We start from the raw sequence: 25,311 nt of genomic DNA, 5'->3' as shown, positions 1-25,311 counted from the left end.
ATATTCAGAATTCTACAATGAGTAGTTAATCAGCAGCTTCCCTGAACTCTCACATGCTTTTGTACCAATGCCAGTACGGATGTGGAGGGAGATATTTGTCCAGTCTAGAGGTTGATTCAATTCTTTTAAAGGAAGTAAATTGACAATCATATCATTTATCATAACTTCATGTTAAAACTAGACACAAAAACAAGTACATGTGCTGTAAGTCTTTTGTCCTTCCTCATTGTCTTATATTGGACTTTTCTACCGGTGCTGATGCAACATCTGCTTCACAGCTTTAAAAAGCAAAACAGGGCAATCTATTCTCAGCTTGTTACAGTGTGGGTTGTAGAGTACACTTTCATTCAACCACGCTCAGCTCAGATTTGAACTGAACAAATAATAATCGTTGTGTCCTTCCCTTCCTTCCATCTCCTCCAAAAGGATGCATGAACAAATTAGGAATGGTTTCAAAAACAGTTCATCAACATGACAGATGTTCACTTGGGCTGATGTGTGGGCAGCAAGCACTTTTCTTTTCACTGTAGTATTTTTTTTTTTTATAAAAACAAAGTTATACATTTAAACTGGCTACTTTATAAAAAGGCCACCCAAAGTCAAGATCCAAAATTTACAACAAATGCATAAACATTTGTTGTAAATTCCATCCCCCTCTCAACAGCTAATCATTTTTAATAAAGTCTAATGGAGATTTTCTTGTATGTCACTGTGCTCGCTATATACTGGTAACCCAGATTAGTCCATAAGGGATTTCGAGTGTGGGCCGCAGTCTGCAGGACAAAGCAGCAGATTCTGGTAGACAGCTGCAGCTCAGATCACACTGCATGTATCTACCTCCTCTCTCAACTACTCTCATCTCCTGTCCTCTCTTTTCCACTTTTCTGGTCTTGTGTGCTGAAGGTAGAGGGAAGGCAGATAAGGCGACTTCCTTAGAAATTACCTATCACAGCTTGGCAATGTGTCCGGGCATTTCTGGCTGAGAAACATTGAATTTGTCAATCCAGTGAATGCTCAAAAGTATTATGTGAGCTCAATTTTAGCTGTTATTTTAAATGAGTCAAGCACTGTAGGTGTATGAATATCAGAGTGCAGGCTGCATATCTATAAAAGGAAACAAATGTGCTGTAGCTTTTATTCACATTCCTTTACACTTAGATTAACCCAAAGTGAAGACCTTCACAACCTATGATAAGAGGACATCCGTCAGCAGCAGCAAAAGGAGGCCAGACTTGTATTAAGGTAAGAATGCCCCCTTCAGCTGTAGATAAATAACTGCTAGCTCTCGCTGGTTGTGCTATGAGAGAACATCATAAATTCTAATCCAAAAGCACGGCAAGATCGATTGCTCTTATTACCGAATCTGTAGTTATAAAAAACAAAATTAATTATTGGTAATGCGCACGTATTACTTAACCTACTGCGTGATTATTTATCACGCACTTGCACTTATTTTTGCATTTATTTATTGATTTGATTTGATTTATTTTCTTAAACGAATCTTCGGCCTTTAGGGGCCCGCTGTTAGCAAAGCCAATTTCTAAGATGTTCAGAGGCTGCAGTCACTCCTGTCCTGCATAGCCTTTACTTTGGTTGACTAAGTGTTCATAAGGACATCCACTCTGTCGCTGTGTATGCCTGGGAGAGATGTAGCACTGCAGTGTTGCGCTGATGTTTTATGCTCTATCTGGGACGCATCTCTTAGTAACATGCCACAGCCTAACTGGATCACAGATAAAGTGATATGATTGGAACAGATGGTTCGAGGTTCTCTCACTACAACTCAGGTTTCCTGTATAGGCACAGAAAAGACTTCAGAGGACAAAACTGCCACAAGGTGAAAATTGCTTTAGTGTCAGCTGTTAGAATGGAGACATCCATGTGTGTCGCTTAAAGCTTGATGTTTCAAACATCCGATGCACTGGCCAGCTCGCCATTTAGGTAGTCCTTCATATCTCTCAGCTACCTCACTTTAGAGTCTGTTGTCCTGTGGTCAGACAGGCTTCAATGCCACCTCTTTTTACTGCTGCTAGTGACAAATGTCTTCACTGTGCTCTAAAGTAGCAGTAGCAGGTGGAGAACCTCCACATCCACAAATTATGGGGAAAACACAGTATGATTAAAGCTTCTATTGTGAGCAACTGGACTGACTGGGAATTGAGATTGCAACTTAGATTTGAGTGCTGGCTGAACAGAGTGGACAGAGTGAATATAACATCTGGTATTACAGAACTAATTGTGATACCTAGGAAAAGGGCTGTGTTATGCACACTGCCTCTCTCCAATCAAGAAGACATTCCACTCATCATACAAGTGAAATACAATTCTACATTATTACCCAGCAGCATCCTAAATGTCAAGCCTGATTTGTAAATGATATGCTACCCCTAATTACATTGATATTTTCAGGAGCAAAACAAACCTCTCCTTCACTCTCTCCATTTCTTCCCTTCTACCCTTTTTTTCTCTTTTTTTTATATTATAGATTTTACTGCCTTTTTGGGAGAAGAGCAATTCTGTTAGTACGGTGAAGATCTAACATTTATGAACTCTCTGATAACAGCTGTCCTTTCACCATCTGGGGTACTAATGTCCTGAAGGTTAGAACAGCCATCTATAAGAATCTGACAGCCACTGCTGTCTAAAAATGAGGAGCGAAAAACACACTGCTCCCTTAAGAACCTGAGCAAAGCAGTAAAGCTGGAGTTCTACTGCAACCAAATGTTAACTGCTTAATGTTAATGTTTATTGTTACCCAAACATATACATTACAGCTCAGCAACAGTAAAAGTAATCCCTCAGGTGAAGGTCCACAAGGTGTGGAATTCGTCTACAACACTGAAAAGCACGATGATTTAAAAATGAATCCCAGAATCTTGTATCGCGTCTGATTTATATGCACGCGTGTGGAAACTTTGGCCACATCCTTTACCCTACAGTGTCAAAATGTCAGTGGGAGAGCAGTACTTAAGGACTTTGAGATAATATAGTATTCTGAGAATGTGCAGCAGTGATATATGAGTTTACCACAGGGGTTAGGACAGCCTTTGAGCTATGTCAAATGAGTCTTCTGGCTCCAATAGGCAGCATTGCCCCTTAGGGCCAAAGAAAGGGTCATGCTAAGACTTTTCACAGGAAAGATCATTCCAACATCTTAACCCACTGGGTATCACTATCATCATTAGAGATGTTTTCGCAACATAGCCTTGGGACAGAATAAATGAACCTTTAGACAGAATAAATGGCCGGTCTGTAGAATGACTTGCTTTACCACTTTGAGGGCAGAGCTCCATAAGTCCCCGGCTTCCATTAGGAGAGACAATGTGATTCTCTTTTGCGGCCTCCCCATGGCCCTCTCTCAGTGTGAAATGAGTAAAGTCTTCAGGTGCATCCACCAGTGAGACGGACAGACTGCCCTCAGCTACTACTGATCAGACATGGAGACTGACTGAGAAAGTCGGCACAAAAAAAAGACGAAGCGTCTGAAGAGAGAGCGCACTGGGGCTCCAGACGGTCTGAGAAGAGGAGCGTGGGCTAGTCAGTGCTGATCTGAGAATCCCGACAATCAGCCAGAAAACGCAAGGCAGACACAAGCATCCCATTAGCCTTTGAATCTAAATGTCAGTCTCCACTGGCCTAGTTCAGCAGGCTATTCCCCTCTCCCCCCAGAGAACAGCAGTGCAAAACTACAAACAAAAGCACAAAAAAATAAGTCAAATGTCATGTGAGACTATTACAATGCAGTACAGGCTTTGTTTCATTTAAGCCTTCTGCTGATCCTGCAAATATGGTCTTAAAGCAACGCTTGCTGTCTAATGAAAAAAAAAGGTCAACAGTAAGCTGTATTGACATATTAAAGTAAGAATAAGCAGAAAGAACTCACGAAAGAAACATAACATAAAAGAGCCTTTTATTTTTTATCTTCCAAGAACTGATAGGACCTTCACAGTTATTTGTAATGTCTTCATACCAAAACAAACATTTTAAGAACTAAGCATCATGCTTTCAGATAGATTTTGTATTTTTGACATTATAAAGATTCAAGGTGTAGACATTTTGGTATTTCTGTACTATGTTCAATTTGGTTGCGGAAGCCTAGGGGCCTGCCCTGAGTATGGCCCTTGATGACTGAGTGCTCTGTGTGACATTTCCTGGTAAAGGCCATGGTCAGCAAAAATATCTCCACAAGGAGTACCGGCACAATTTCTCTATCTCCCGTTACGATATGATAACATTAGCCTCATTTCCTGTTTGAATATCTGGTTTTGCAAAACAATAAAACCTCTTCGCCCTTTCTTGAGAGAAGTGGAGAGCTAAGATCCTCAGCCTTGTATTACTTTTCCTGTAAATTCCATTCTGAGTATCAACTGGTCACTGGCTGTTTCAGACATTATGCATACTTGAGGTTAAATAGACCGTTTAAAGAGAAAAAATCCTCTGACTTAAGTAAACTTCCTTAAAGCTAGCTTTTTAAGATGAATGTCACAGTTGGTCTATTAAGGAGCCATAACAATGGAAACAAATGGACACTCAGGAGGACAGTTTGCGAGCCAACACAGAACTGTGGACCAATTTATACACTCTAAACATGGCAACAGCAAGCTAACTGGTGCCAAAATACTCACACAGTATGCAACTGGCATGCAAAGCACTCGCTCTCCCTCTCTCTCTCCGCACTAATTGCGTGTGTAGTTTAAGCGGGTATAAGTACACTCAATTGAACAATGGAATTAAGTTAACAACATCTGCATCCTTTCACTGTGACACTCTCCACCTTCCATCTTCACTACTAGAAACTACTGGTTTAAATTATAATGGCCCAATTATCTCTTCGGTTTGGTTAATATATTATTGTATATACTATAAAATAATATCATCCTCTACTCTCCTTAACTCTTTCATGCATTTGTTAACTAATGACCTATTCTTGAGACAAGTATACTGTTAATAAAGGAAAACATGGGATTATGATTAGTGTTACCTTGTGTTTTTGCCACGGCAACATATCACTCGCTGCGTTTTCCGCACTCAGAAAAAAACCTTCCATCCCAGTACTGAGTGTCCATCCATCGCATAGCATCTTATCTCATCCCATCCCAAACAGCAATTAGCTAACCAGAGCCACCGCAGTCTAAATCACATCCAGCATCTCACTGTGGCCAGAGTTCATCATCCTATTACACACATTCCATGCAACTAACCTCCTTTTTCAGATCTGCTCTCCGCGCATGCATACACACTCCACTGAATGGGTTTGAGGCTGACCTATTTGCCATCACATGCGTTGCAATGTGAAGATTAAACACGAGCACGACTATGGAATCGAGAACAAATGGCAATTTGCCAATTAAAAAAAGAAGGAAAAAAAACACCACCACTGTGGCTACAGTGGTTTAAACTTGTAAATTTAAGCGTAACATTTTCTCTCCATTTCAGCCAAAAACAGTTACTGTTTAACAGATACAAAACTGGGTGTTAGCGTTTGATATTTGCAAAGAAATATTACACTGAATGCTAAAATTGCACTTTAGAAAACAATGCAATTTTACTGAGTTGTCCTCTGGCTGTTGTTTTAGAAATCAGATTAAGCTGCTGTTATCAATTTTAAATAGATTTAAAGTGCATGATTCAAATTAAATACAGAAATACATACATGAAAAAAACACACTCTTAAGCCCAATTACCCCTGGGAATGAGAAGAGGAAATAATAAACACATAAACACACACACCAAGAGTCAGCGGCACACACAGAGAGAAAGAGAGACAAAGAGCAAACTGAGACACATTGAGACTGATAAAAAATGCAGGAAGCTGGTTTAGTAGTGACTGCGATGTCACCAGGGAATTCACACAATTGTTGACTTCCATGTAGAGAGAGACAATGAGTTCAGCTTCATTGACTTCTACAGATGCAGTGAAGCACAGTAATTACCATGGCTCAGACAGAGGAGGCGCTACTACCACAAACACTCAGCACTATGGAAGGCAACACACACACATGTGCACACAGATGCATGCCAACAGAAACACGCCGACACATGTGTTAACCTTAACTGCATTTTTAACTAGTGCGCACAGGCAAGCAAGGAAAACGTACAATAAGAAGTCTGAGATTACTCTTCAGTCAAAAGGAGAGAAGACGAGACAAACTGTTGCAAGTGTAAATGATAGAGGCGGCTAAACAATATCAAAGGCGTAGGAATGTGCAACAGAAAAGAAACACATAGACTCAAAAGTATGAAAAAATGAGAAATGAGAATCCCCAAACAATCTAATCTGTCCTTGAGTGCCCTCCTACTGCAGCATTGTTCTGTCAGAGCCAGATAAGTTGGGAGGCGCTGCAGTGAGTGAACAGAGGCGAGGAGAGAAAAGAGAAAATCAATGATAACAGTCTCCACTTGCCACAGTAAAGGACTGGTGTGTGTGTGTGTGTGTGCGTGTGTGTACATGTGTTGAATGAGGGTATCAGACTTGCACTGACATTCTGGTGTGGATACAGGGGCATTGTTGTATTTGTGCAACAATTATTAACAATCCAAAAATAATAATAACACCACCATACAAGGTCCAATTTTACAAACACTTTTTCACTTTCCTTAATATCCACAGGAAGCTTGCTCTGTGGTCAAATACTAGATGACAGACACAAAAGGAGCCAGTTCTTTCAAGTTCATATTCAAATCCCTTTTCCCATGATGATGATATGAGAATATTTTATGCTTAATGTGCAGACGTCCCATCAGATGGATGTAATATATACAACCTCTTTGTCTTCCACCTTAGGTCACTCATCCATGCCCACTTAATTCATTAAACACCATCTTAAGTGGCCAAACTGATGGACTTCCATTATTCAAAAAGTTTCATAGCAAGTCCTGCAATACAATTACCTCTGAGAACTGGTATCTAAATTAAAGTTAAATATTTAGAAAGTCTTCCTAAAGCTGCTAGGGGGATCGAGCTGGATGTTTTATGTGTTCATTTCCAAGATAAATCTGACTGCAAACAGATGAAGAAGAACATAATTTGCTGTGTGTGTTCTGAATTTCCTCAGCGCTGCGGTGTTCTCTGTCTAAACACTCAGTGGTTAGAAAGCTTGATTGTGCTTGTCCACATTCAAATTCTGACACACACACTCAGACTTGATGGTGGATTTACAACTGACCACATCCATCTTTAACCATTTCACAAGAAAATGTGAAGGTGATCCTTTTGTGACATTTGTATTTGTATGCAACAGGAACTGGATTAAGACTAGTCACAATGAGATGATGAAAGACACCAATTCTGTTAATGAGAAGAAACTAAAACCACCTGAAATAGAGGCAGGAGTTAAAAAGAATCATAGAAAGCTGACAGGATACTGAGGACAATCAGTCAATGATTCATTCCCTCAATGATGCTAATTGCCATCCACTCCATTACTTTAGTCAGCTGGAAGGTTGTTGATCGCCTCACAAGTGTGAGTTCACAAATTCTGATTCACTCATTACGGTCACACAAGGAATTTTTTCAGGGTCCTGTGAGGGCAAACCAAAATTATTCTGAAGGCAATAAGGGCAAACCTTAGCCCAGCAACAGTGCTCGGTTTGATTGGAAAAATGCTTAACCACCTTCTCTGGTTTTTGACTTTGTTTCAGCTTTTTGAGGTAGAAAAAGAATCCACCAAATCACTCCCTGAAGCTTACTCATTAGCCTGGCTGCTCCTGACAGGGTTCATTCTGCATCCATTACAAAGTGCATGAGTATGAAATTTACCAATACGTGTAGTCGTATGTGTACGTATTACAAATTACTTGAAGAATTAGTTTATAGAACAGTTCTGTATCCATCTATCTGTACATCTATCTATCTTAATATAAACATTGAGAGCTACATGTTCTGTTAAGTGCAAAGAGTTCCTTTGTTTTTGGCATAGATTAGTGCTTCAGCTGTGAGGAGAGGACAGCCCAATTTGTCAAGAGAGTGCATGGAGCTAATCACATCAAAAGAACTGCTACCCAGTATAATATCAGCCCATGAGCAGGATGCCTAATTCATTAGTCTGCATTTGCAGGACAAATCACTTCTATGCTGACATACAAAAGTACCACACACACAAGCGAGATGAGGCAGTAAACTTGTAGCGGCCTACTGGCGTGAAATAAATGACAATGAAAATATCTGATTTGATGATATTTTCCATGCAGTGGCTCTCACCGTAAATCTCATGCAAGGTAAACTGATGCTGCAATGCATACTGCAGCAGTCATGTTTATGCAAATGTGTGTGCTTCAAAGAAAAATGACCTTTTCTCTATGGCACAGTTTGATTTAGAGCACCTTACCCTATAGCTGCTTGAGAAGAATTATGGATCCAATGGATGAAAGATGTGTCTTCCTCTTCTCTATAAGAAGAAGCATTTACAGTATGACGAATACTCTACCTTCTTAGCTAAAACAGAAATGAGCTGTGCCCTTCAAATCAGTGTCATTTATCTCCATTTTCTCTGGCCACTGGGTATCATATCCGAGTCAGCATTTCTGCCCACCTTCCCCTGTGAAGACAAGCCCTCCTCCGAGGTTTTTCTGGCCAGAGACGAGATTACTGTTAAGGTGGTAGACCACAGTTATTTAAATTCTTGGATCAAAATCTTGCCAGCTGGTAGGTGTGAACCACAGCGCTAAGATATTTATTGACTAAACAGAGTCATTAAACTGCAGCATGCAAAGCACAAACACTTTACAACCAAAGCTAGCAAGAAGCTAGAGAAAAGCTTTCAAAATAACAGCTATGATTTAGTGCTCTTATAGGAAACGTGCCTGAGTATTTGTATTGAGTGTACATTTTACATAGTTAATAAGGTAGATGTCATAAAAGCCCTTAGATGCTGCCTGTCACATGGTGTGACTACACTGTTCCATAAATCCTTTTCATCACAGTGTTATTGTTGTGAATACTGTAGCATGATAAAGCCAAGTCTTCTATCAGCATCCCCATCAACGTCTTTATTCTGCATTATTGTTCGATTTTATCCTGTTCATCTCATTCAGAGGAAGAGAAAACTTTCTCAAGTCTTCATCAACTGGCACACACAATTACACACGGCTTTGCACTTGCACCAGTTTTCCCATAAATAAACGCACACGCTCATGCGAAAACAAACAAAGAACAAATTCCTGATTCCAAAGCCATTTTCTTAAAAACACAACGGAAACTGTCAGATTGCTGTCGCGAAACTTTGTGATTTACCAAACTATGAATAATTTGTGCATAAATTAAGTGAAAGGATAATGAGAAATGCCACGCTTCTGTGATGAGAGGAAATGGAACGCAGCAGTGGCCAATCAACTCGTGAAGATTGGAAATAGAATCAACAACCTCACCTGACATAAGAAACATGCAGGGATGAAAAACCTGACTGGAGAGTCAATAAGCTTTCATGCTCTGGTGTCTGACCAGCTGTAAATGAAGGGGCAGGAGCTTCTGTGTACACATGCGGAGATGAGCTGCTAAAGATAAGATGCACTGCCTCCTTAGCTGTCTTTCCTAGCTGCAGGGGATTCTGTTTCTCTGTTCTCTCCCGAGCTTTGAAGCTCTAATGCCTCTGATCTGTCATCTATCTCTTGCCTCCCATGCTGTCCGGTGCGTGTCTGCTCATGAGCAGGACGATATGACAGCACTGTAGCCAACACACGGCGAGTCAGGTGGCCAAACCCTTCTTTTAGAACAGACAGTCTCTGCTAATGTAAATTTATTAAAGATCCTGGCACTGATGAAACTGTTAAATAGTAGCTGGCTGCTGTGAAAGGTGTGTCATTTTGTCCAGATTACCCTGCCACAGTCTTTGAAAGTGTATGCATTTATAACCAACGGAAATCAGATGTTTCTCAGCGGGGTGTGCTAGTGTGCTGATGTTTTCAATTACAGCTAGGCTCAGCTACCGACTACTTGATTATACGGAAGGCCCTGGCCACCAGTGTAGAGCTGAAAGACCAACATGTCTGGCAGTTCAGTGGATCCAGATTTTTTTTTCCTTTTTGCTAGTACTGGTGGGCGATCTGCACTATGTGAGGAACCCTGAAATACCCAACCCCCCAACAACAACAAAAAAAAATCCTTCTTGCTCTCCCACAACCCGGGGGTGTCTGGCTGGGAGGCATGTCAGCATGTATCTCCCTACAGTCTGTCTCTTTGCCACCGTGGCAAATCAATTCTTAATAAACCATCTGAAAGCTTCCTCTGCTATACCTTTCATTTCCCCTCCTCAAAGCTGCAGGGCAAATTAGCCTGCCAAGAGGATGATAGGGAGCAAGCGGCAGAAGAAAGCAACCGAGAGGGGGATGAAAAAAACGACCCAACACCTACAATTAAATTAACAAATCACTGTTCTTAATTAATCGGGGAATTACAAGCAGAACTGTGGGTTTGAAACGTGACTGACATGGCTAGCACTCCCTGCATCTGCTTTTGTTAGTGCTGCCGGGGTGGGGAAGAGGAGAGAGGTAAAGGGGGAGAGGAAAGGCAGATGAAAGCTTAATAAAAACTCTCCGCAGAGCCCCCTGAACAGAATAGCGAGACTGTTACCTCTACTCCTCCCCTTCTTTTCTTTGGTTTCCTCTTGCTCCCACTCTCTTATCCTTGTCGTTCCTCCCTTACTTACGTCTTCTCCTCTCCCACTCTAACTAGCTATATCCTTTCCCTTTTCCCCCTTACCTTCTCCCTGCCCCGTTCTCCCCGCTTTGCTTTTGCTGGTTCTCAAACCCATGCTTGCTAATGAGGTGTGGGATTGACAGCTGGATTACACCATCGCTTTGTAATCCTTTCATTTCTCTATGTAGGATAATCACACCGCAGACCGGGGCCTTGCCTCCTGCCTCTAGGGGCAATCAACAATGTGTGTGTTTACATAAAAGCAGATGCGTGTGTAGTATTCAGTTAACTGTGAGTAAAATGTCCTGAGGTTAATGCAACCTTCGTTATCTCGACTGCACACCGGCCCAGAGTATGTCAATCGTCAAGCAAGACCACCAGAATTTTGCGACGTAGCCTACGAATGAATGAGTATTTCTGTATAATCATGTCCACGCTTCACGCAGCAAAAGTAGTCCATCTGCTTGCCTTCCAGCCTGTCTACATCTTCTCATCCCTTCTCCTTCAGAGATGAGCAAATATTGTCTTCCCTTGAACATGGCTGCTCCTTTAGCCCATCTCCGTCTCTACCATTTCTCCTCCCTTCCTCCCCATCCCTTCTTTACCCCAACTCCCTCACAGGAGCTTGCTCCCTATGCGGCCACAGGATTCACTTTGTTTTTGATCATTCTCAGACTCAGAGCTAGACAACTTATCTGCTACTCTACATTCTCCCGGGCCCAGAGGAGAAAAGCAGGGCCTTTTATTACCCTCGCTCTTTGCCTCTTCCTCTGATGTGCAGAAAGAGACAACAGTCAGATAGGGAGAAGAAACAGAAAGAGATTCAGGCCAGTGTGCTTTTAAAAACGTGTTGGTCCCAAGGCTTGAAATGGCTGTCTCATGGAGTTTGACCAACAGTATCACAGGGCTTTTAAAGTCTTACAAACAAAAATGCTACATTGTCACAAACCAGTATTCGCCATTTTACTCAGGGTTCAAAGTAACAGTTCTCCACAGCAATCATCCACTGTATTCTAGGATAAGCATGTGACCTTGATGTTGAAATCAACTGCAGGTTACAATGAATGAATATTCAACAAATTAATATTCTTCATGGTTGTGGGTTGTTGTTTTGTTTTTTTATTGATGAAGTAAGTGAATAATGTGAACATGAATGCAACAAACAAATCCTGATTGTAAAAAACTGAGCTGAATGTTTTTAAAGCACAGTGCTAGACTAGTGGCCACTGCAGAAATCCAAAAGAGATTCACTACATCATTGTGAATTGCACTATAACCCTTTATCCAACAACCTTCATCTGTTTATAAGGTTTTCATTGTTTAGTACAGTGCAAATGTTGACTGAGTAACTGACTACGTCCCAGTTATTAAGACTCAATGAGAGCAGTTGCCACTATAATGATCTGTCTGACATTCTTTTGAACGTATTTGAATTTTATCAGGAAAGAGGTACAACACTGGGTTTCACACTAAAAATACTATGTGATTTCTACTATGTTATCACAGAATTTAAAAATAATTTTCAGGAAAATCATATTCTGGAAAAACACAAACAGTTTCCTTTTCCTGCAGATCTCAAACCTCAAATCTACTGCCAGTCTTGGGCTTTGTGAGCAACGTGCACTGGGTTTTAACTGTGTTAACTTTGACACACTAGAATACCACAAGGAAGTATATGAATGCCCACATGGATGCGGAAACCTATTAAATTATTCACACCAATATCTAACATTTTAAGGCCATGTATGATAGATTAAAGCTGAGCTACGCATCAGAGAGCCAAGATCAGCGATGACTTATTCTGCTTCACGGCTATAACACTTCACACGTCTGATTCTAAACAATATCAATACTAAAATAATGCAGAACTGCAGTTTTGACAGAAGAAGTGGCTTATTAAGTAACTGTCTAAAATTAAATCAGTGTTCATTAGAGAGAAAAGTGTAAAGCAAATGCTTACTGGTTCTTCTCATAGTTGTAGTTTTTCTTAAGATATCAATTCTCATTATAGTTTAATAATTTAACATTTCAGATTGAAATTTGTAACAATTTACATTTAATAATTGGAAAATAATAATAGCTGACAGATAAGGATTTGTGTAAACTGCCCACAATAGTGAAACAATTTAACATTTGAAAACAACCTCAAAGAAATTTCTACCAGCTAACACAGCCCCATACTACTGAGAGAGATGGGAATTCCCCTTTTGGGGAAATCAATAAAGTCTGTCAAAAAGCCAACATCTATCTTGACATGAATCAACAGAAACTGTTTGCAAAGACCTGGGCTCCTCTGAAAGCGCCTTTGTGAGCCCCTTATTAGCTTTTAGCCTGTCGAATAGCGTTGGACCAGACACCATGGGACTCATCATTGTCTTCTGATTAATTAACATTACTGGCACTGTGTTTGTCGACCCCCAGCTCCTCTATCCTTTTCTTTCTCTGTCCCCTGTGTTCCCGCACAGTTTCCTTGTTCAGAGGCAATGATTCGCCTATGTGCTGAACTTAAGAACTTAATGGAGAACGTTCACAAGAAGAGCAAGACACAATTAATGATTATCAGGCGGCCATGTCTTCTGAGGACTTCCATCCTTAGTTTAACCAAAAACAAGGGATCTTTAAGCAAAGGGAATGGGATATGAGTTTGTAATGCTCTTGGATTTGCCCTGCCCACAGAGAGATCATAGAAATCTACTCTTGATTAGAAAAGGGTGCGAAATGGACAGAAGTCCATTAATTAAAAATAATGATCTCAGTTTGGGGAAACTAGGCAAACTGACGAGATAATGGAGGGCTGGGTTAGAGGTGAGAATATTGTTTTCATACCGCTGTTATGAAACATTTTCACACAATGGTCCTAAATGAGATTTTACTATTTTAAATTTAATTATGTTTTGTTATAAGAAACTCAAGTTTAACAAAATTGAGGAGAGACAAATTATCCAAAGTGAGCTCATGCATATTTAATTATCTCAGTGCCAAAACAGTAATAGAAATTAAATTTGAAGCAGTACATCAAAAGAATCCTCAACTACAAAATGGTAGTTGTGTCTTTCAACAACATTGCTTTCCCATAAAAAAATCAAAATTGAAAATGTGATGGAGGTGTGGCAGCTGGATGGTCCTTTTTTTGGGTTGCTTTCAGAGTCACTTGATTTCCAAGTGAATCAATTAGGATCTAATTAAAATCCTGCCGTAGACAAACTGAGGAATTAGGAATGAGTGGGCAGGATTAGACCACAACAGTGTCTGGGCGTAGGCCAGAGCTACAGTAGAGTAGTGGGCAGCCTCAAAGTATCATAATGTGTTGCTGTGTTTCCTTTTGTGTCTTTTCATAATGAACAGCAGGAAGTAGCACCATAAATGCTAAAATGCTGGCTGTTTCAGGGAACAGAGCCTTATCGTATACTTCCTTTTCAACCCTGATCAGAGGAAAGAGTCTGTCCTTCTGTACCCCACCCTTTATTTCACTCTCCTCTCTCACAGTAACCTAGCTTAAAGACATGGTCACTGTGACTCTCGAGGAAAGAGAAAACAGCCTTGTAGGCTTATCATTATCCTGCTGGTGTAATCCCTGTCCACCACATTGCAGCAAAAGAGCAGCCCTGGGAGTGCCTTGCATTCCTCGTGCTCCTTGTGAAAAAACTATTTCACCAAAGACAACAGGGACACCTTACAACAGCTCCTCTGCAGTCTTAGACTTTATGCTGCAAAAAAGAAAAGAAAAGGGGGAAAAAAAAACAATCTTTTTAACCTTAGACAAAATGTGCATGTGTGTAAGACAGAGGGAGGGCAGGAGAAAGAGCCCTAGTAGTGTCCCCTTGTCATCTTACAGCCTTCAGAGCCCATGCAGACCATCTGTGCATTAAAGAGGTAGAGCCCAAGCAAAGTATTTAAATGGGTTTAATGTCTTCAAGAGGGCCATAACCTTGGTCCTGTAGAAGCCCAGAAGACCCATCATACCAAGGCAGGAGGTCTCTTAATGTACGAAGCAGATGACAAGGATACAGAGTTCACACACACCACCGAGTAACTCAATCTGCAGGAAGTCTCTCACATTTTTTCATTCATTCTCGTTTTCCCTTTTACCCCTGTCACCCTTGTCCCTCCTCCCCAAACAAAAGGAGAAGATGTCAAAAATCCCATTAAAAAATAATGGCCTCCACCTGCTTTCTTTCTTTTCTCATTCCCTCCTGCTTGCCTTTCTAATGACCAGCTTGGAAAAACCTGGAGGTTACCTGCTATGCACAGATCACCAGTCAACCACCTCAGTGCACAGTACATCCGGCGACAAAATGCACACACCGAGCATGCAAAAGCACATAACCACTCCGCCGCATGATTTCCCAAGCCTTATAGTATTCATCAAAAGGCAGGTTTGCAGGTGTACCCCTCAATCCCACCAACGTTCCTCATTAATCTCATAAACCACTTGTGTCTAGACTTTAACAGGGGAAGAAATGTTCAACCATGTGGTTAAGTCATCTATACGAACCTCTCTGAAAAACCCACACAAAATTCTCTGAAACAGCTATGAATCACGCATGAGGTTGCAAATTAAGTAAATAAATGTCAACTGGATATTTGTAAGAGCTCCCTGAGGTCAGATTAGTCTTTGGCCTGACGGTCATAAACCAGCACCTGAAGTGTCTTCACTGCTTTACAAAACGTCCAACAAATGTCAGGCCTGTGCTTTTCTGCAATCAATAACCACTGAAAACAGGACTGTGTGATCTTTTCTCGATGGCTGAATATCCCTACAAAATTACCCATAAACCATGTAATGATTGAAACAGATGGTGTGGACAGAATAAAGATTTGTGTGGTTATTTTACACCATAAGAAAGATTTGATAGTTTTATGGGAGAGCGCAGCACAGATTCTTCGACGCTACCACTGATGAGATATTCCTGCAGTGTATGTTTTAACTGTTACACAATAGTTCAAAAAACAAAAGCTCTTTTCCTTCTTTAGATTTACATATTCATATAACAAAATGTGGTGGGCCTTGAATGATTACAGGATATGTAGAAAACTGTTGGCAGTAGCTGATTAAACCAAAGGATTACTCTAAAGATTAGAATATTGTGAGATACAATGAACAAAAACTACACTGTTAAAATAAAAATCCTAGAAAAACAGTAATATTCCGGCAGCTGGGGCGCCAAAATAATACCACAAAATAACAGAAAATAACTTTCTCATAAAAATACGGTTATTTTCAGTAATGACAATACAGTTTGTTGCCGTAATTTTACATGGGATTTTGCCTTTTTCAAGTGCTTTTAAACATTAAATTAGGAACATTTTAATGTGATTAAACAATGAAATTAACTATAAACAAGGTCAATGAATGTGGCAATATGAATAATAATACTTAAATGTACAGAAATATACAGTTAACAGTTGGTTTAAATAATAATGGATTGCATGCCCTGGGACAGACTGACAGAGGCGAGGCTGCCATATCGCACCATCGGCCCCTCTGGCCATCACCAGTAGGTGAAGTGTCTTGACCACGGACACAACGACCGAGAGTGTCCGAGCCGGGGCTCAAACCAGCAACCTTCTGATTACAAGGCGAACTGCCAACTCTTGAGCCACGATCGCCCTAAATAGCAATAATAGTAATAATTATTTGATGTTAAAAAAGTTTATGAGAATCATTTTATATATTTTTCCATAGCACTACATTTGAATTTAACAGTTCAATCTTTCAAATAACGGACACATATTTGTGACATCATGATAGATTTGTGAATGTATTTTAACAATCTAAATATGCATATGTACAGACAAATACATTTAAAAAACAAGAAAATTATGTTTTATTACATTACAGTGATTTTACGTTAATTTACATTTGAAATGTGAAATCACAGTCTATTTATATAAATTTAATGATATTCTAGAAGAACAGAACAAAACTGTAAAATACTTTTATATTAGGACTTTTTCTTACAGTGTAGAAGCAAAGGAAAGACAACAATGTGCATGATTTAAGAAGATGAAGTAAACGCTAAAGAAAGTTATCCCTCAACTACTGCAGCAACTATTCCACTTTGACCTGTACAATATATCGGTTGACCAAAATCGCATAGTTTGTCCAGCAGCTCCAACTTCACTGTTTGAAATAGTCACTTCATTATCTGCAGCACAGCATGATTTAGATGAAGAGTTCAGCAATGTTTTTACTGTAAGTTATTCACTAGTTTTGGAGCTACTATTCTGTAAAGTTAATAAATAATGACCCAATCATGAAGCAATTGATATCCACATCTTTTTTTAACTTCTTAAAGTCTGCATCAGCATTGGCTGCAAAATCTAATCTCCATGAGACACCTGTCTGCTATCGATCCAGATAAAACTACAGGCTGTGTGTCAAGAGATTTGGGGCAAAACAGGTAATCAAAACCATCTAATTCTGTTTGAGGGTGTAGGGATAGAAAAAAAATGGTGCATTGTCCAAACATATGGAGTGTCTTAAAAGTAATCTATTTTGAAGCCTTCGAAGCAAACTTCCATCCCTTCATCATCAGCGCTCATAACCATTAAAGCATGTGTGTGAGCTTTGATTTTGATGAGAAGGGCAGGAAATGTTACCCTAATTCATGGCATATTATTAAAACCTGTAAGGCACAGCATCTGTTAGCGTATTTGTAATGGCGTGCCATTTTTTTCATATGGAAATAGTTCTGTGCATTAAACTGGGGGTGAAATTGATACTTACTGTATATCAACTTCTGAGCTTCAAGTTGAAAAATGATGTTAAGAATGCAAAGCCTATAGCAATAACAGCCCAGCTATTGGATTTTGAAAAATCACCTAAAGTCTCATAGGAAAGCCTCACTAACCAAGGCATGTGAGACTCATCACCCAGGGCCTTCGAGTTGGCTGCTGGGAGAGATTTTCGGGAAATAATATCCTGGAAAAAATTACAGCTCTTAACGTTTTGTTTTATTCAGAATTCAAAGTTCTCTGTTGTATATTTGCTCGTATTAGGGCATTCTCAAAGTGAGCAAAACTCGGAGTATGCCAGAAAACACTATAAATGTGACAAGAAAAAAGTGGCACTGGAGAGAGAAAGGATGTGGGTCAGAGAGGCAAGTCATAGATTTATATGGCATCAACTGAAGTTGGAATTTCTACTGAATGGTAGCATCCCTATCTAAGGTGAGAGCTGGTGTATATTTATGTGTGCGCATGGGAGGGAGGGAGCGGAAAAGAGAGAGCGAGTATGAGATATAGAGAAAGAATGCTTTGTGGATCAGAAAACATGTTTATGAGCACAACAGTAACCCTGAGCCGGGACAAAGGAAAACCATTCTGTTAAAAACAGAACTGGTCACCTTAATACAGACATACAGACGATATTTCTGATATCACTGGAGGGGTCTCGTTTTCAGCACGAATCCGAGCATCAGTGGAGGTTCTAAAAACAGTGACAACTGCAGGAAAAATCTGCAGTTCTTTCTGAGAAGCTGCACCGTGGATGTCAGCTGACATTATAGCTCAGGTACTGACATGTCAAAAAAGAAGGACCTCACATATCAGAATTCATCAAATACGTCCCCATGTTCTCTCTCTCTCCCTCTCCTCTCTCACTAAACTCAGACAAATACCACCACAGTCGCAAACACAGAAAGTGAGGGCTGCCCGAAACCACCAGTAACCCAAACAAAGTCCAAGGTCAGCAGAGTGGGCTCACTGAGCTGAAACCACCAACCCTGGCTTTCATTACCAGGAACAGAATCAGCAAAGGGATGCAGGGACACATGGGATGAGGTTACGTTCACCAGCTCTGTTTATCTCTATTGGGTTGGCTTGAGTCCAACTCATAGCCTCTCTCTCGTCTGCGAGATACAAAAACTCCAAATGTGTTGATCCAAGCATCAACACTTTAAATTATTTTACAACTCACTGTTTGTCTGCAGAAACAGAGAAGAAATGGGACCTTTCGCTGAGTTGTGTTTACTTGTGTTATACTGATTTTACAAGTAATTATTCAATGTTAAAGGTCTTGGAATAATGTGCTAGGAGAAGCTGTCATAGGTCTGATCAAAACAAGGCATACAAAACGGGACATCGTTAGCACTCGATGTGTCATGCATACATATACTAACAATATTAGGAAAAAACACACAGAGACTGAAAAAGACCTCGCATTTTTTAAAGACGTTAACTCACCCTCTTAAACCCCTCCTATAACTATAAAGACCAAAATGCCACTTGCCATTATCAATACTGAGTGTGCTGCTAATATGTGCATGTTGAATGTATAACAATCCTCAAAAGTGTTGCCTTTAGAGCAGCCTTATAATCAATCAGAATCCATTATGCAGTGTGCTGTTTAATGTGTGTTTCAGCTATTAACTTTGGAACTGGCAGGGGTTTCCAGATAAATAAAGAGCAGATCAATTCCCACAGCCAGAACAATGCAGCGTGCAGAATTAATACTTTTTAATGTTTATTGGATAGATTGTGCTTGTCAGCGAAACAGTTGGCCACAATGCACAGAACATTTAGAGGATGATCTAAATGAGCACCATTGTTCCAAAAAGACCAAGAACAATATTACTACTAATAATAATAATATGAAGAAGACAAAGAAGAGGAATGAGAATCTCTAAGTGACCAAACTAATACCACCCAAAAGAAAGAAAATGTAAATGGCTGATGGCTGACTATAAACATGCCAATAACGTTTTCCTTGTCAAATGTAAACCAAAATATAAAAATTAAATAAATAAATAACATTCCACAAACTTTGGAATATTGTGGTTCCATACAAATTTCATATTGACTTTGCAAAGAGATTTCACTGTGGCCTTGAACATTGTTTTAGGAAATTTTGGTCATCAGAGTAACTGAGAATTATAAAATGTGAACTGTAAAACCTTCCATCTCCCATTGCTGACCTGCTCTGTGGGCTCAGGCATTCTACCCATCATGGTCAAGGTCCCAGTTCTGTCCTCCCCATTAGTCTCCCCAGTGAGATTAGACTCCCACACAAGCACACACATACACAAATTATTCATATATATATATAGACATACATATATATGTGTGTGTGTCTGTGTGCACGCATGTGTGCCTGAGTGGGTGTCATTACTTCTGCCCCCATCTGACGGTTTTGGGTTAAACAATGTTATTATTAAAGTGTTTCCAGAGCTGCTCCCTGCCTTCCTCCAGTGACACCCTTACCAGCTATAAATCAGCTGCCTGAGTCCTGCAAATCACATGGAATGAGTGTGTGCTTGTCTAAATGTGTGTGTGTCTGCTTGACCACTGCAGCTGTATTCTCAAACACACATGAAGATGACACTGCAGCTGTGAATTTTTCAAGCAACGCCAATGAAAACTATTGAATGCGAAACTTTAAGAATTTGCTTGTGACTTGAAAGTAAATAAACTATAAATCTGATTTATGAGCAGATATCATAATGGGTTTTCTGTGATCGCTCGAACCTGACTTTAGCATGGTTTACATTAGGAGGGAAAGTGCCATGAAAATTATGCTTAAGCATCTGTTGTTAGTGGTAAAATGAATTCCCAACACTGAAAGCAACCACGTTAGACCACTAAAGATTAGTTTATGTGTAGAGTGAGAAAGAGAGACAATTTCATCTACCTGAGACCAAACTAGATAAATAATGCTCTGTGAAATAAATGGCTTCTGTGCAGCAGTGATGGCTCATTCCGTGATTGTTTGTGATTGTGTTGACACCCCCTGCTGGGCTGAAGACATCACTACCACACTGAGAGCGAGTTCACTGCCAGTGACAATGTCCCGCATCCAATCCCACTCCCAGCCAGGATATAATATGCTGAAGTTAATGAAACACTAAAATCAAGCTGATATCTTCCTTCACTCTTATATCACTCCAGCAATGAACACATATAGACAGATAACATAAAACAAGCAAAAAATAATGTACTGTATCATTTTATATATCCTTAATCAAAATTTCACTGGTGTATGTGTGTGTGCGTCTGTGCACGCGCACACTCAGGAAAGAGAGTCTAGACAGCTGTATCCCCGGCAGGTCTCTCACAGCTAAGGAGAGTGAGAAATATATACCGCGCAGCTGCCGAAGACACAGTCGACCCACAAAAGAGCTATTGTGCGCCCACAGCAAAACAATACAGCTTAGCTGAGCTATGAGAAAAAAAACCATTGGAATCAATAGAGAATTGCAATTAGCCCACATTGGCAGGAGCAGTGCCAGATTAGACACAGGATGTCGATTCCATTTCCTGCACTATAGGGCCCTCAAACTTGGTTGGCTCATTGTGTAATTGGAACAATACAAATACATTTGGGTAAGACGGAGTGTGAAGATGATAGTGCTAAAAATTACTGTAATGAAGATAAAGATGATGATAATACTCTTAAGATGCTGAACAAGGTCAAAAACACAAAAATAAATGCAAGCGGGTATAACCCAAAAGTAACAGGCGAACATTTACAGCATCATTGCATAAAATATAAACAAATGCATGGATGTGTGCTACTACATCAGTTATATTTTTACAACATCACACAGCAACAACAGACCAGGGTAATTACGAGCACAAAATTGCTCCAGTTTGCAATTTCTGACATCACACTGAGCTTCACATGTACATACCCATGTGACTAAAATGATTATTTTTACATTCCCACTTTTACGACAATTTTCCAAATGCACAAGTGGTGCTTCGATAGTCTTAAAAGCAACGTGGCCAAACACTGAAAGAAAACACATCACCATACACACCTCCTTTTACTTCCTTCAGTGCAAACAGTGAGGTCTTTTGCTCACCCTCTCTCTAGCCTTGACAGAATGCAAAATAACTGACTTGCTAATTAAAGGGCTTACCTTTAAGTATGCCCTGACCTTGCAGTACATCCCTTGAAATCAGCACAGAGTAGAAGCTTTGTGAGAAGCCAGGTTGGCAGGGACCTTTGGAAGCGTGCTCCCCATTATTCCTCTGGAAGAAAAAAAATACATTGAAAGACATCGATAAACATGGATTCCATTGATTTCTTTCCTCATTTTTGGCTCCAAGCTTTGGAGAAAAGCAGCATATAGAAGAACAGTTAGCAGAAATAAATTCAACAAGTTTATCAACTCTTTCTGCTTGTGGCTAGGTGTAATGCTGATTAAATAGTCACACAGTCCAATGTCAGTGATAAAATGTGCTGTGTTAGTCGCTCCATGAAGAAACCACCCCAGACAAAATGAGGACAGATGTAGTTAAAAGTATTGTACTCAGGCTTAAGTGACACACACACACGCGCGCACACACAGGCAGCACGCGCACAAAGGAAACCTGCATGAATGCAGAATAATTGTCTCCCTGCTTATTGTGGGTCTTGTACTAACGGAGAGGTCCAAATCTATAAGGGGGGGAGCAGCATGCCTGTGCGCACTAATCAAACGGTCTGCAGTCAACTTTGCACCCAGCATTTACCGCTCACTGTTGTTTAAATTAAACGATCTGACCCACTACAGCCATGGCACACAAGCAAATGCACGCGCCCGCACACACACACACACTAGCAAGATTGGCTGGACAGGAATGGAGGTTCAACACACTGCGGGGGCATACCGCAGGAGCACAACATTTTTTCAGTCTTTTTCCGATATCCATATAGCAGGAGAGCAATTGCCTCCGTCTGAGGCGGCGGAGAGAGAAAGATTTAGGAGCTACTCGGAGCTGCGTTAATAGTCCACTGGCGCCGACTTAATTCTGGATTCATGAAATGACGAAAAAGGCTGAAAAACACTACATAACTTTAAAGTTTAACTTTTGCAAAGGCATCGCTTTTTGGACAAGTAAAACTTAAGGGGATGGTGGGCTGTAGCTTAAATAAGCGACATGACCAAGTCAGTTTGAGAAAAGAATAAAGGTATCACCTTGGGTGAATAAATTGTGCCGTGATTTAAGTTGTGTATGACATATGATGATGACCTGCCAGCGATTTAGAGAAATACTGACAAGGCTTATACGGAGCGGGCCTCGAGACTTACTTTTTTTCTTCTTATACACTGAAATTCATTAGGGAACCAATTAGCGTGCCTACTTGTAGGGGGATAACGGCGAGCCCCGCGCTGCTGTACCAACACACACCACGGCTTCCTTCTGGCTGCATGACTTTATTCGAGCTTATGTGCTGTATCAGAAGCTTCAGTAAAAAATGAGAAATCTCACCCAGAATGTGTCAAGAAGAAGGGCTGCTGTCAGGACCAGAGCGAAGTCAGTTCTCATCGTGGCGAGGAAGCGACTCAATGCTGCCCGGACAAAAGAACCAGAAAGAGGGTCGGTTCGTAATTTTCTTTTCCAAAAATTATTCCCCCTTTCTCGGTCAGACTGTTCGTTATGTCCCTCTGCGCGCTTGGTGAGTGTGCTGCCCCGAGTTTCCCCGGCTCTCTCATCTGCAGGTGAGCGCTCCGCTCAGCACCAAGGCGCAGCCAGCGTCACTCTCCAACCCCTCCTATCACTCGGTGCAGGAAAACTCCACACACGCACTTAAAGAAACACTCGTTGGCGCTTTGGATCAAACAGCCGCACTGCTAACGTCTTTCTGAGGACCCCGACATTTCAAATCCATCTCCTATTGCGAAGGCGTCGCAGTTTTATGGTCGGATGAAACAGTATGCCCAAACATATGGCAAACTCGTCAAACATCAGCCATCAAACTTCCAGCATTGCTTTACAAGCATGTAGCTTTAACATATGTTCATTAATAGATTTCTCCAGTTAACCAGTTGCACGAATGTGCGTAGTTTGAGTAAATGGAGTAGGTCAGGCTTGGTTAAAACAAGGTAGCATGTGCGACATATAGGCGACTTAAAGCTCCAGGTGACCGGGACAAGTATTAAGAAAAGTGTCAAGAAAAAAAGAAATTATAAGAAATGAAGAAAGAAGCGACTGCTTTTGTAACATGATTCAACAGATGGTGTTTTAATAGCAAAATACTTTCCATTTATATTAATACACCATTAGTCATGCATTTTGCTGATTACTTTGAATAGTATCGAGGTTTGTGGTATGTCTTAACAGATGTACATTTAATTTATTTATTTTTTTGTGATAATCTGAAGCAAAGACTTCATCTGCCACAGTGAGGCCTGGAGGGGTTTAAATCCTTCATGTGGGTACAGAAGTTCAAAGATCTTAAACTTTTCATTTTATAGACATGTAGAGTTACGGGATGAGACTCTGAGGCTCACACAATTTCAATACTGGCTGGCATTTGGCAAACTCACCAGAAATGTAGCCTTTGTTTCCAGCCAATCTAATACTTTTTCTGAGACTATAAAAGAGAAAATTCACCAAAAGAAAAGTCGAGGTTATTGTTAATGAAATGTTAATTCAAAAGGTTTTCAGTGTGAATCAAAATGTCTCACAAAAGCTGAACTTAGCTTTTTTTTTTTCAACTGTGCTGCCCCCCACCTGCTCCCCAAAAAGGTCTCCTAGCTAAAAAGGGCAGACAAGCCTATGTCCAAGAACTGGACCTTGCATCCCCATTAATCTGGGTCAACTTATTGCCTGCAGCCTATTACTATAAGCAGGACATGTACCCAACCAGTTTCTTGTGGCTACGGAAAACCTTTCTGAACAAAAAAAACATCATAATACAGAGGTTGGACTGCCTTTCTGGCCTTTTGAGCTGCTAATGACCTTTATATTCTGGTGTCTGTAATTGGCAGACTGGTCTCCATATCTGCTTAGTGGACCAATAGGTTCTAACCCTGTGGAAAACTGTACAAGAGTGTATTCAACTAATTTTCTCTGTGCAAAATGTAGGCATTTTACCACCTCTCTCATCCCAGTCCCTTTGTCACAAAGATGAACATTCATACCCACAGTCCTTTATATTCCTCATGGGTCTTGTAATATGCTGAAGGTTTCTGTCTGTCTGGTATGCTGTGACTGGCAGGTCTCACTTTCTCTTTATCTCTCTGGGTTGTTTTGGTGTCCAAGAGAGGGATTTAGTATATGTGCATTAGAACGACACAGAACTCAAAGGTTTTGTAGTATTGCAATGTAAACTATGATTAATGCAGTGTTAAGATATGGATAAGCTGTGATTTATACACAGTTGTAACAATATTCAGCATCCATTCAGACAGTTTTGAAAGAAATGAGTCATGCTAGTATGGTGCAGGACAGCAGGTAGAAGGCCTCTCCGCAATATTTAAAATGAATCAGCTAAAGCAAAATGCAATATAGCCATATCTTATTGTGTGCACCACTTTTTATTAAAGAATAGCACCACTGGCAAACCTACTGCTGGTTCACCGATGCCGAGGGCAAACAGCAGGAACTGTTCAGTTTGCATTTGCAAAAAGTTCTGATATAGCTTTAAAACAATTGATAAATAAACCCAATACTTCAAATTGCTAAGAGCTCAACTTTGAACTACAGACATTCAGTTATAAACTATTAAAGGACTTGGGAGTATAACACAGAGAAGATGTTGAAACTGCACTTTCTCTCTAGTCACCAGCATGGCAACATGTCACATGTCAGGTAGGGTGTTGCAGGATGTATTCGCAGCTCGGCCCAGGAGGTCACAATTACGGGCTAAACACTGCCTGTGGAAACACAGCACTTGTTGATCTGAGTTTTCTCTCCTGTGAAAGTCACGCTACATGTCCACCCAACACAGTGACCTCCACTTACTT

At 40.5% G+C, this 25,311-nt stretch overlaps 1 protein-coding gene across 2 annotated transcripts in view; it reads right to left on the bottom strand.

Moving 5' to 3' along the window:
- Positions 1 to 23,084, bottom strand: part of LOC116331189 (cadherin-4-like) — a 245,613-nt gene extending 222,529 nt beyond the window's left edge. For both annotated transcript variants that reach the window (XM_039604803.1, XM_039604804.1), the window contains exons 1-2: positions 22,832 to 23,084; positions 21,496 to 21,607 (exon numbers count right to left, since the gene is read on the bottom strand). In XM_039604803.1, coding sequence (XP_039460737.1) covers positions 21,496 to 21,607; positions 22,832 to 22,888 — 169 coding nt within the window. In that variant the 5' untranslated portion in view covers positions 22,889 to 23,084. The remainder of the gene's footprint in view (positions 1 to 21,495; positions 21,608 to 22,831) is intronic.
- Positions 23,085 to 25,311: the final 2,227 nt, after the last annotated feature.

Source organism: Oreochromis aureus, linkage group 20 (assembly GCF_013358895.1).
Source record: "Oreochromis aureus strain Israel breed Guangdong linkage group 20, ZZ_aureus, whole genome shotgun sequence".
NCBI lineage: Eukaryota > Metazoa > Chordata > Actinopteri > Cichliformes > Cichlidae > Oreochromis > Oreochromis aureus.
This window is presented reverse-complemented; position numbering and strand designations above follow the sequence as displayed.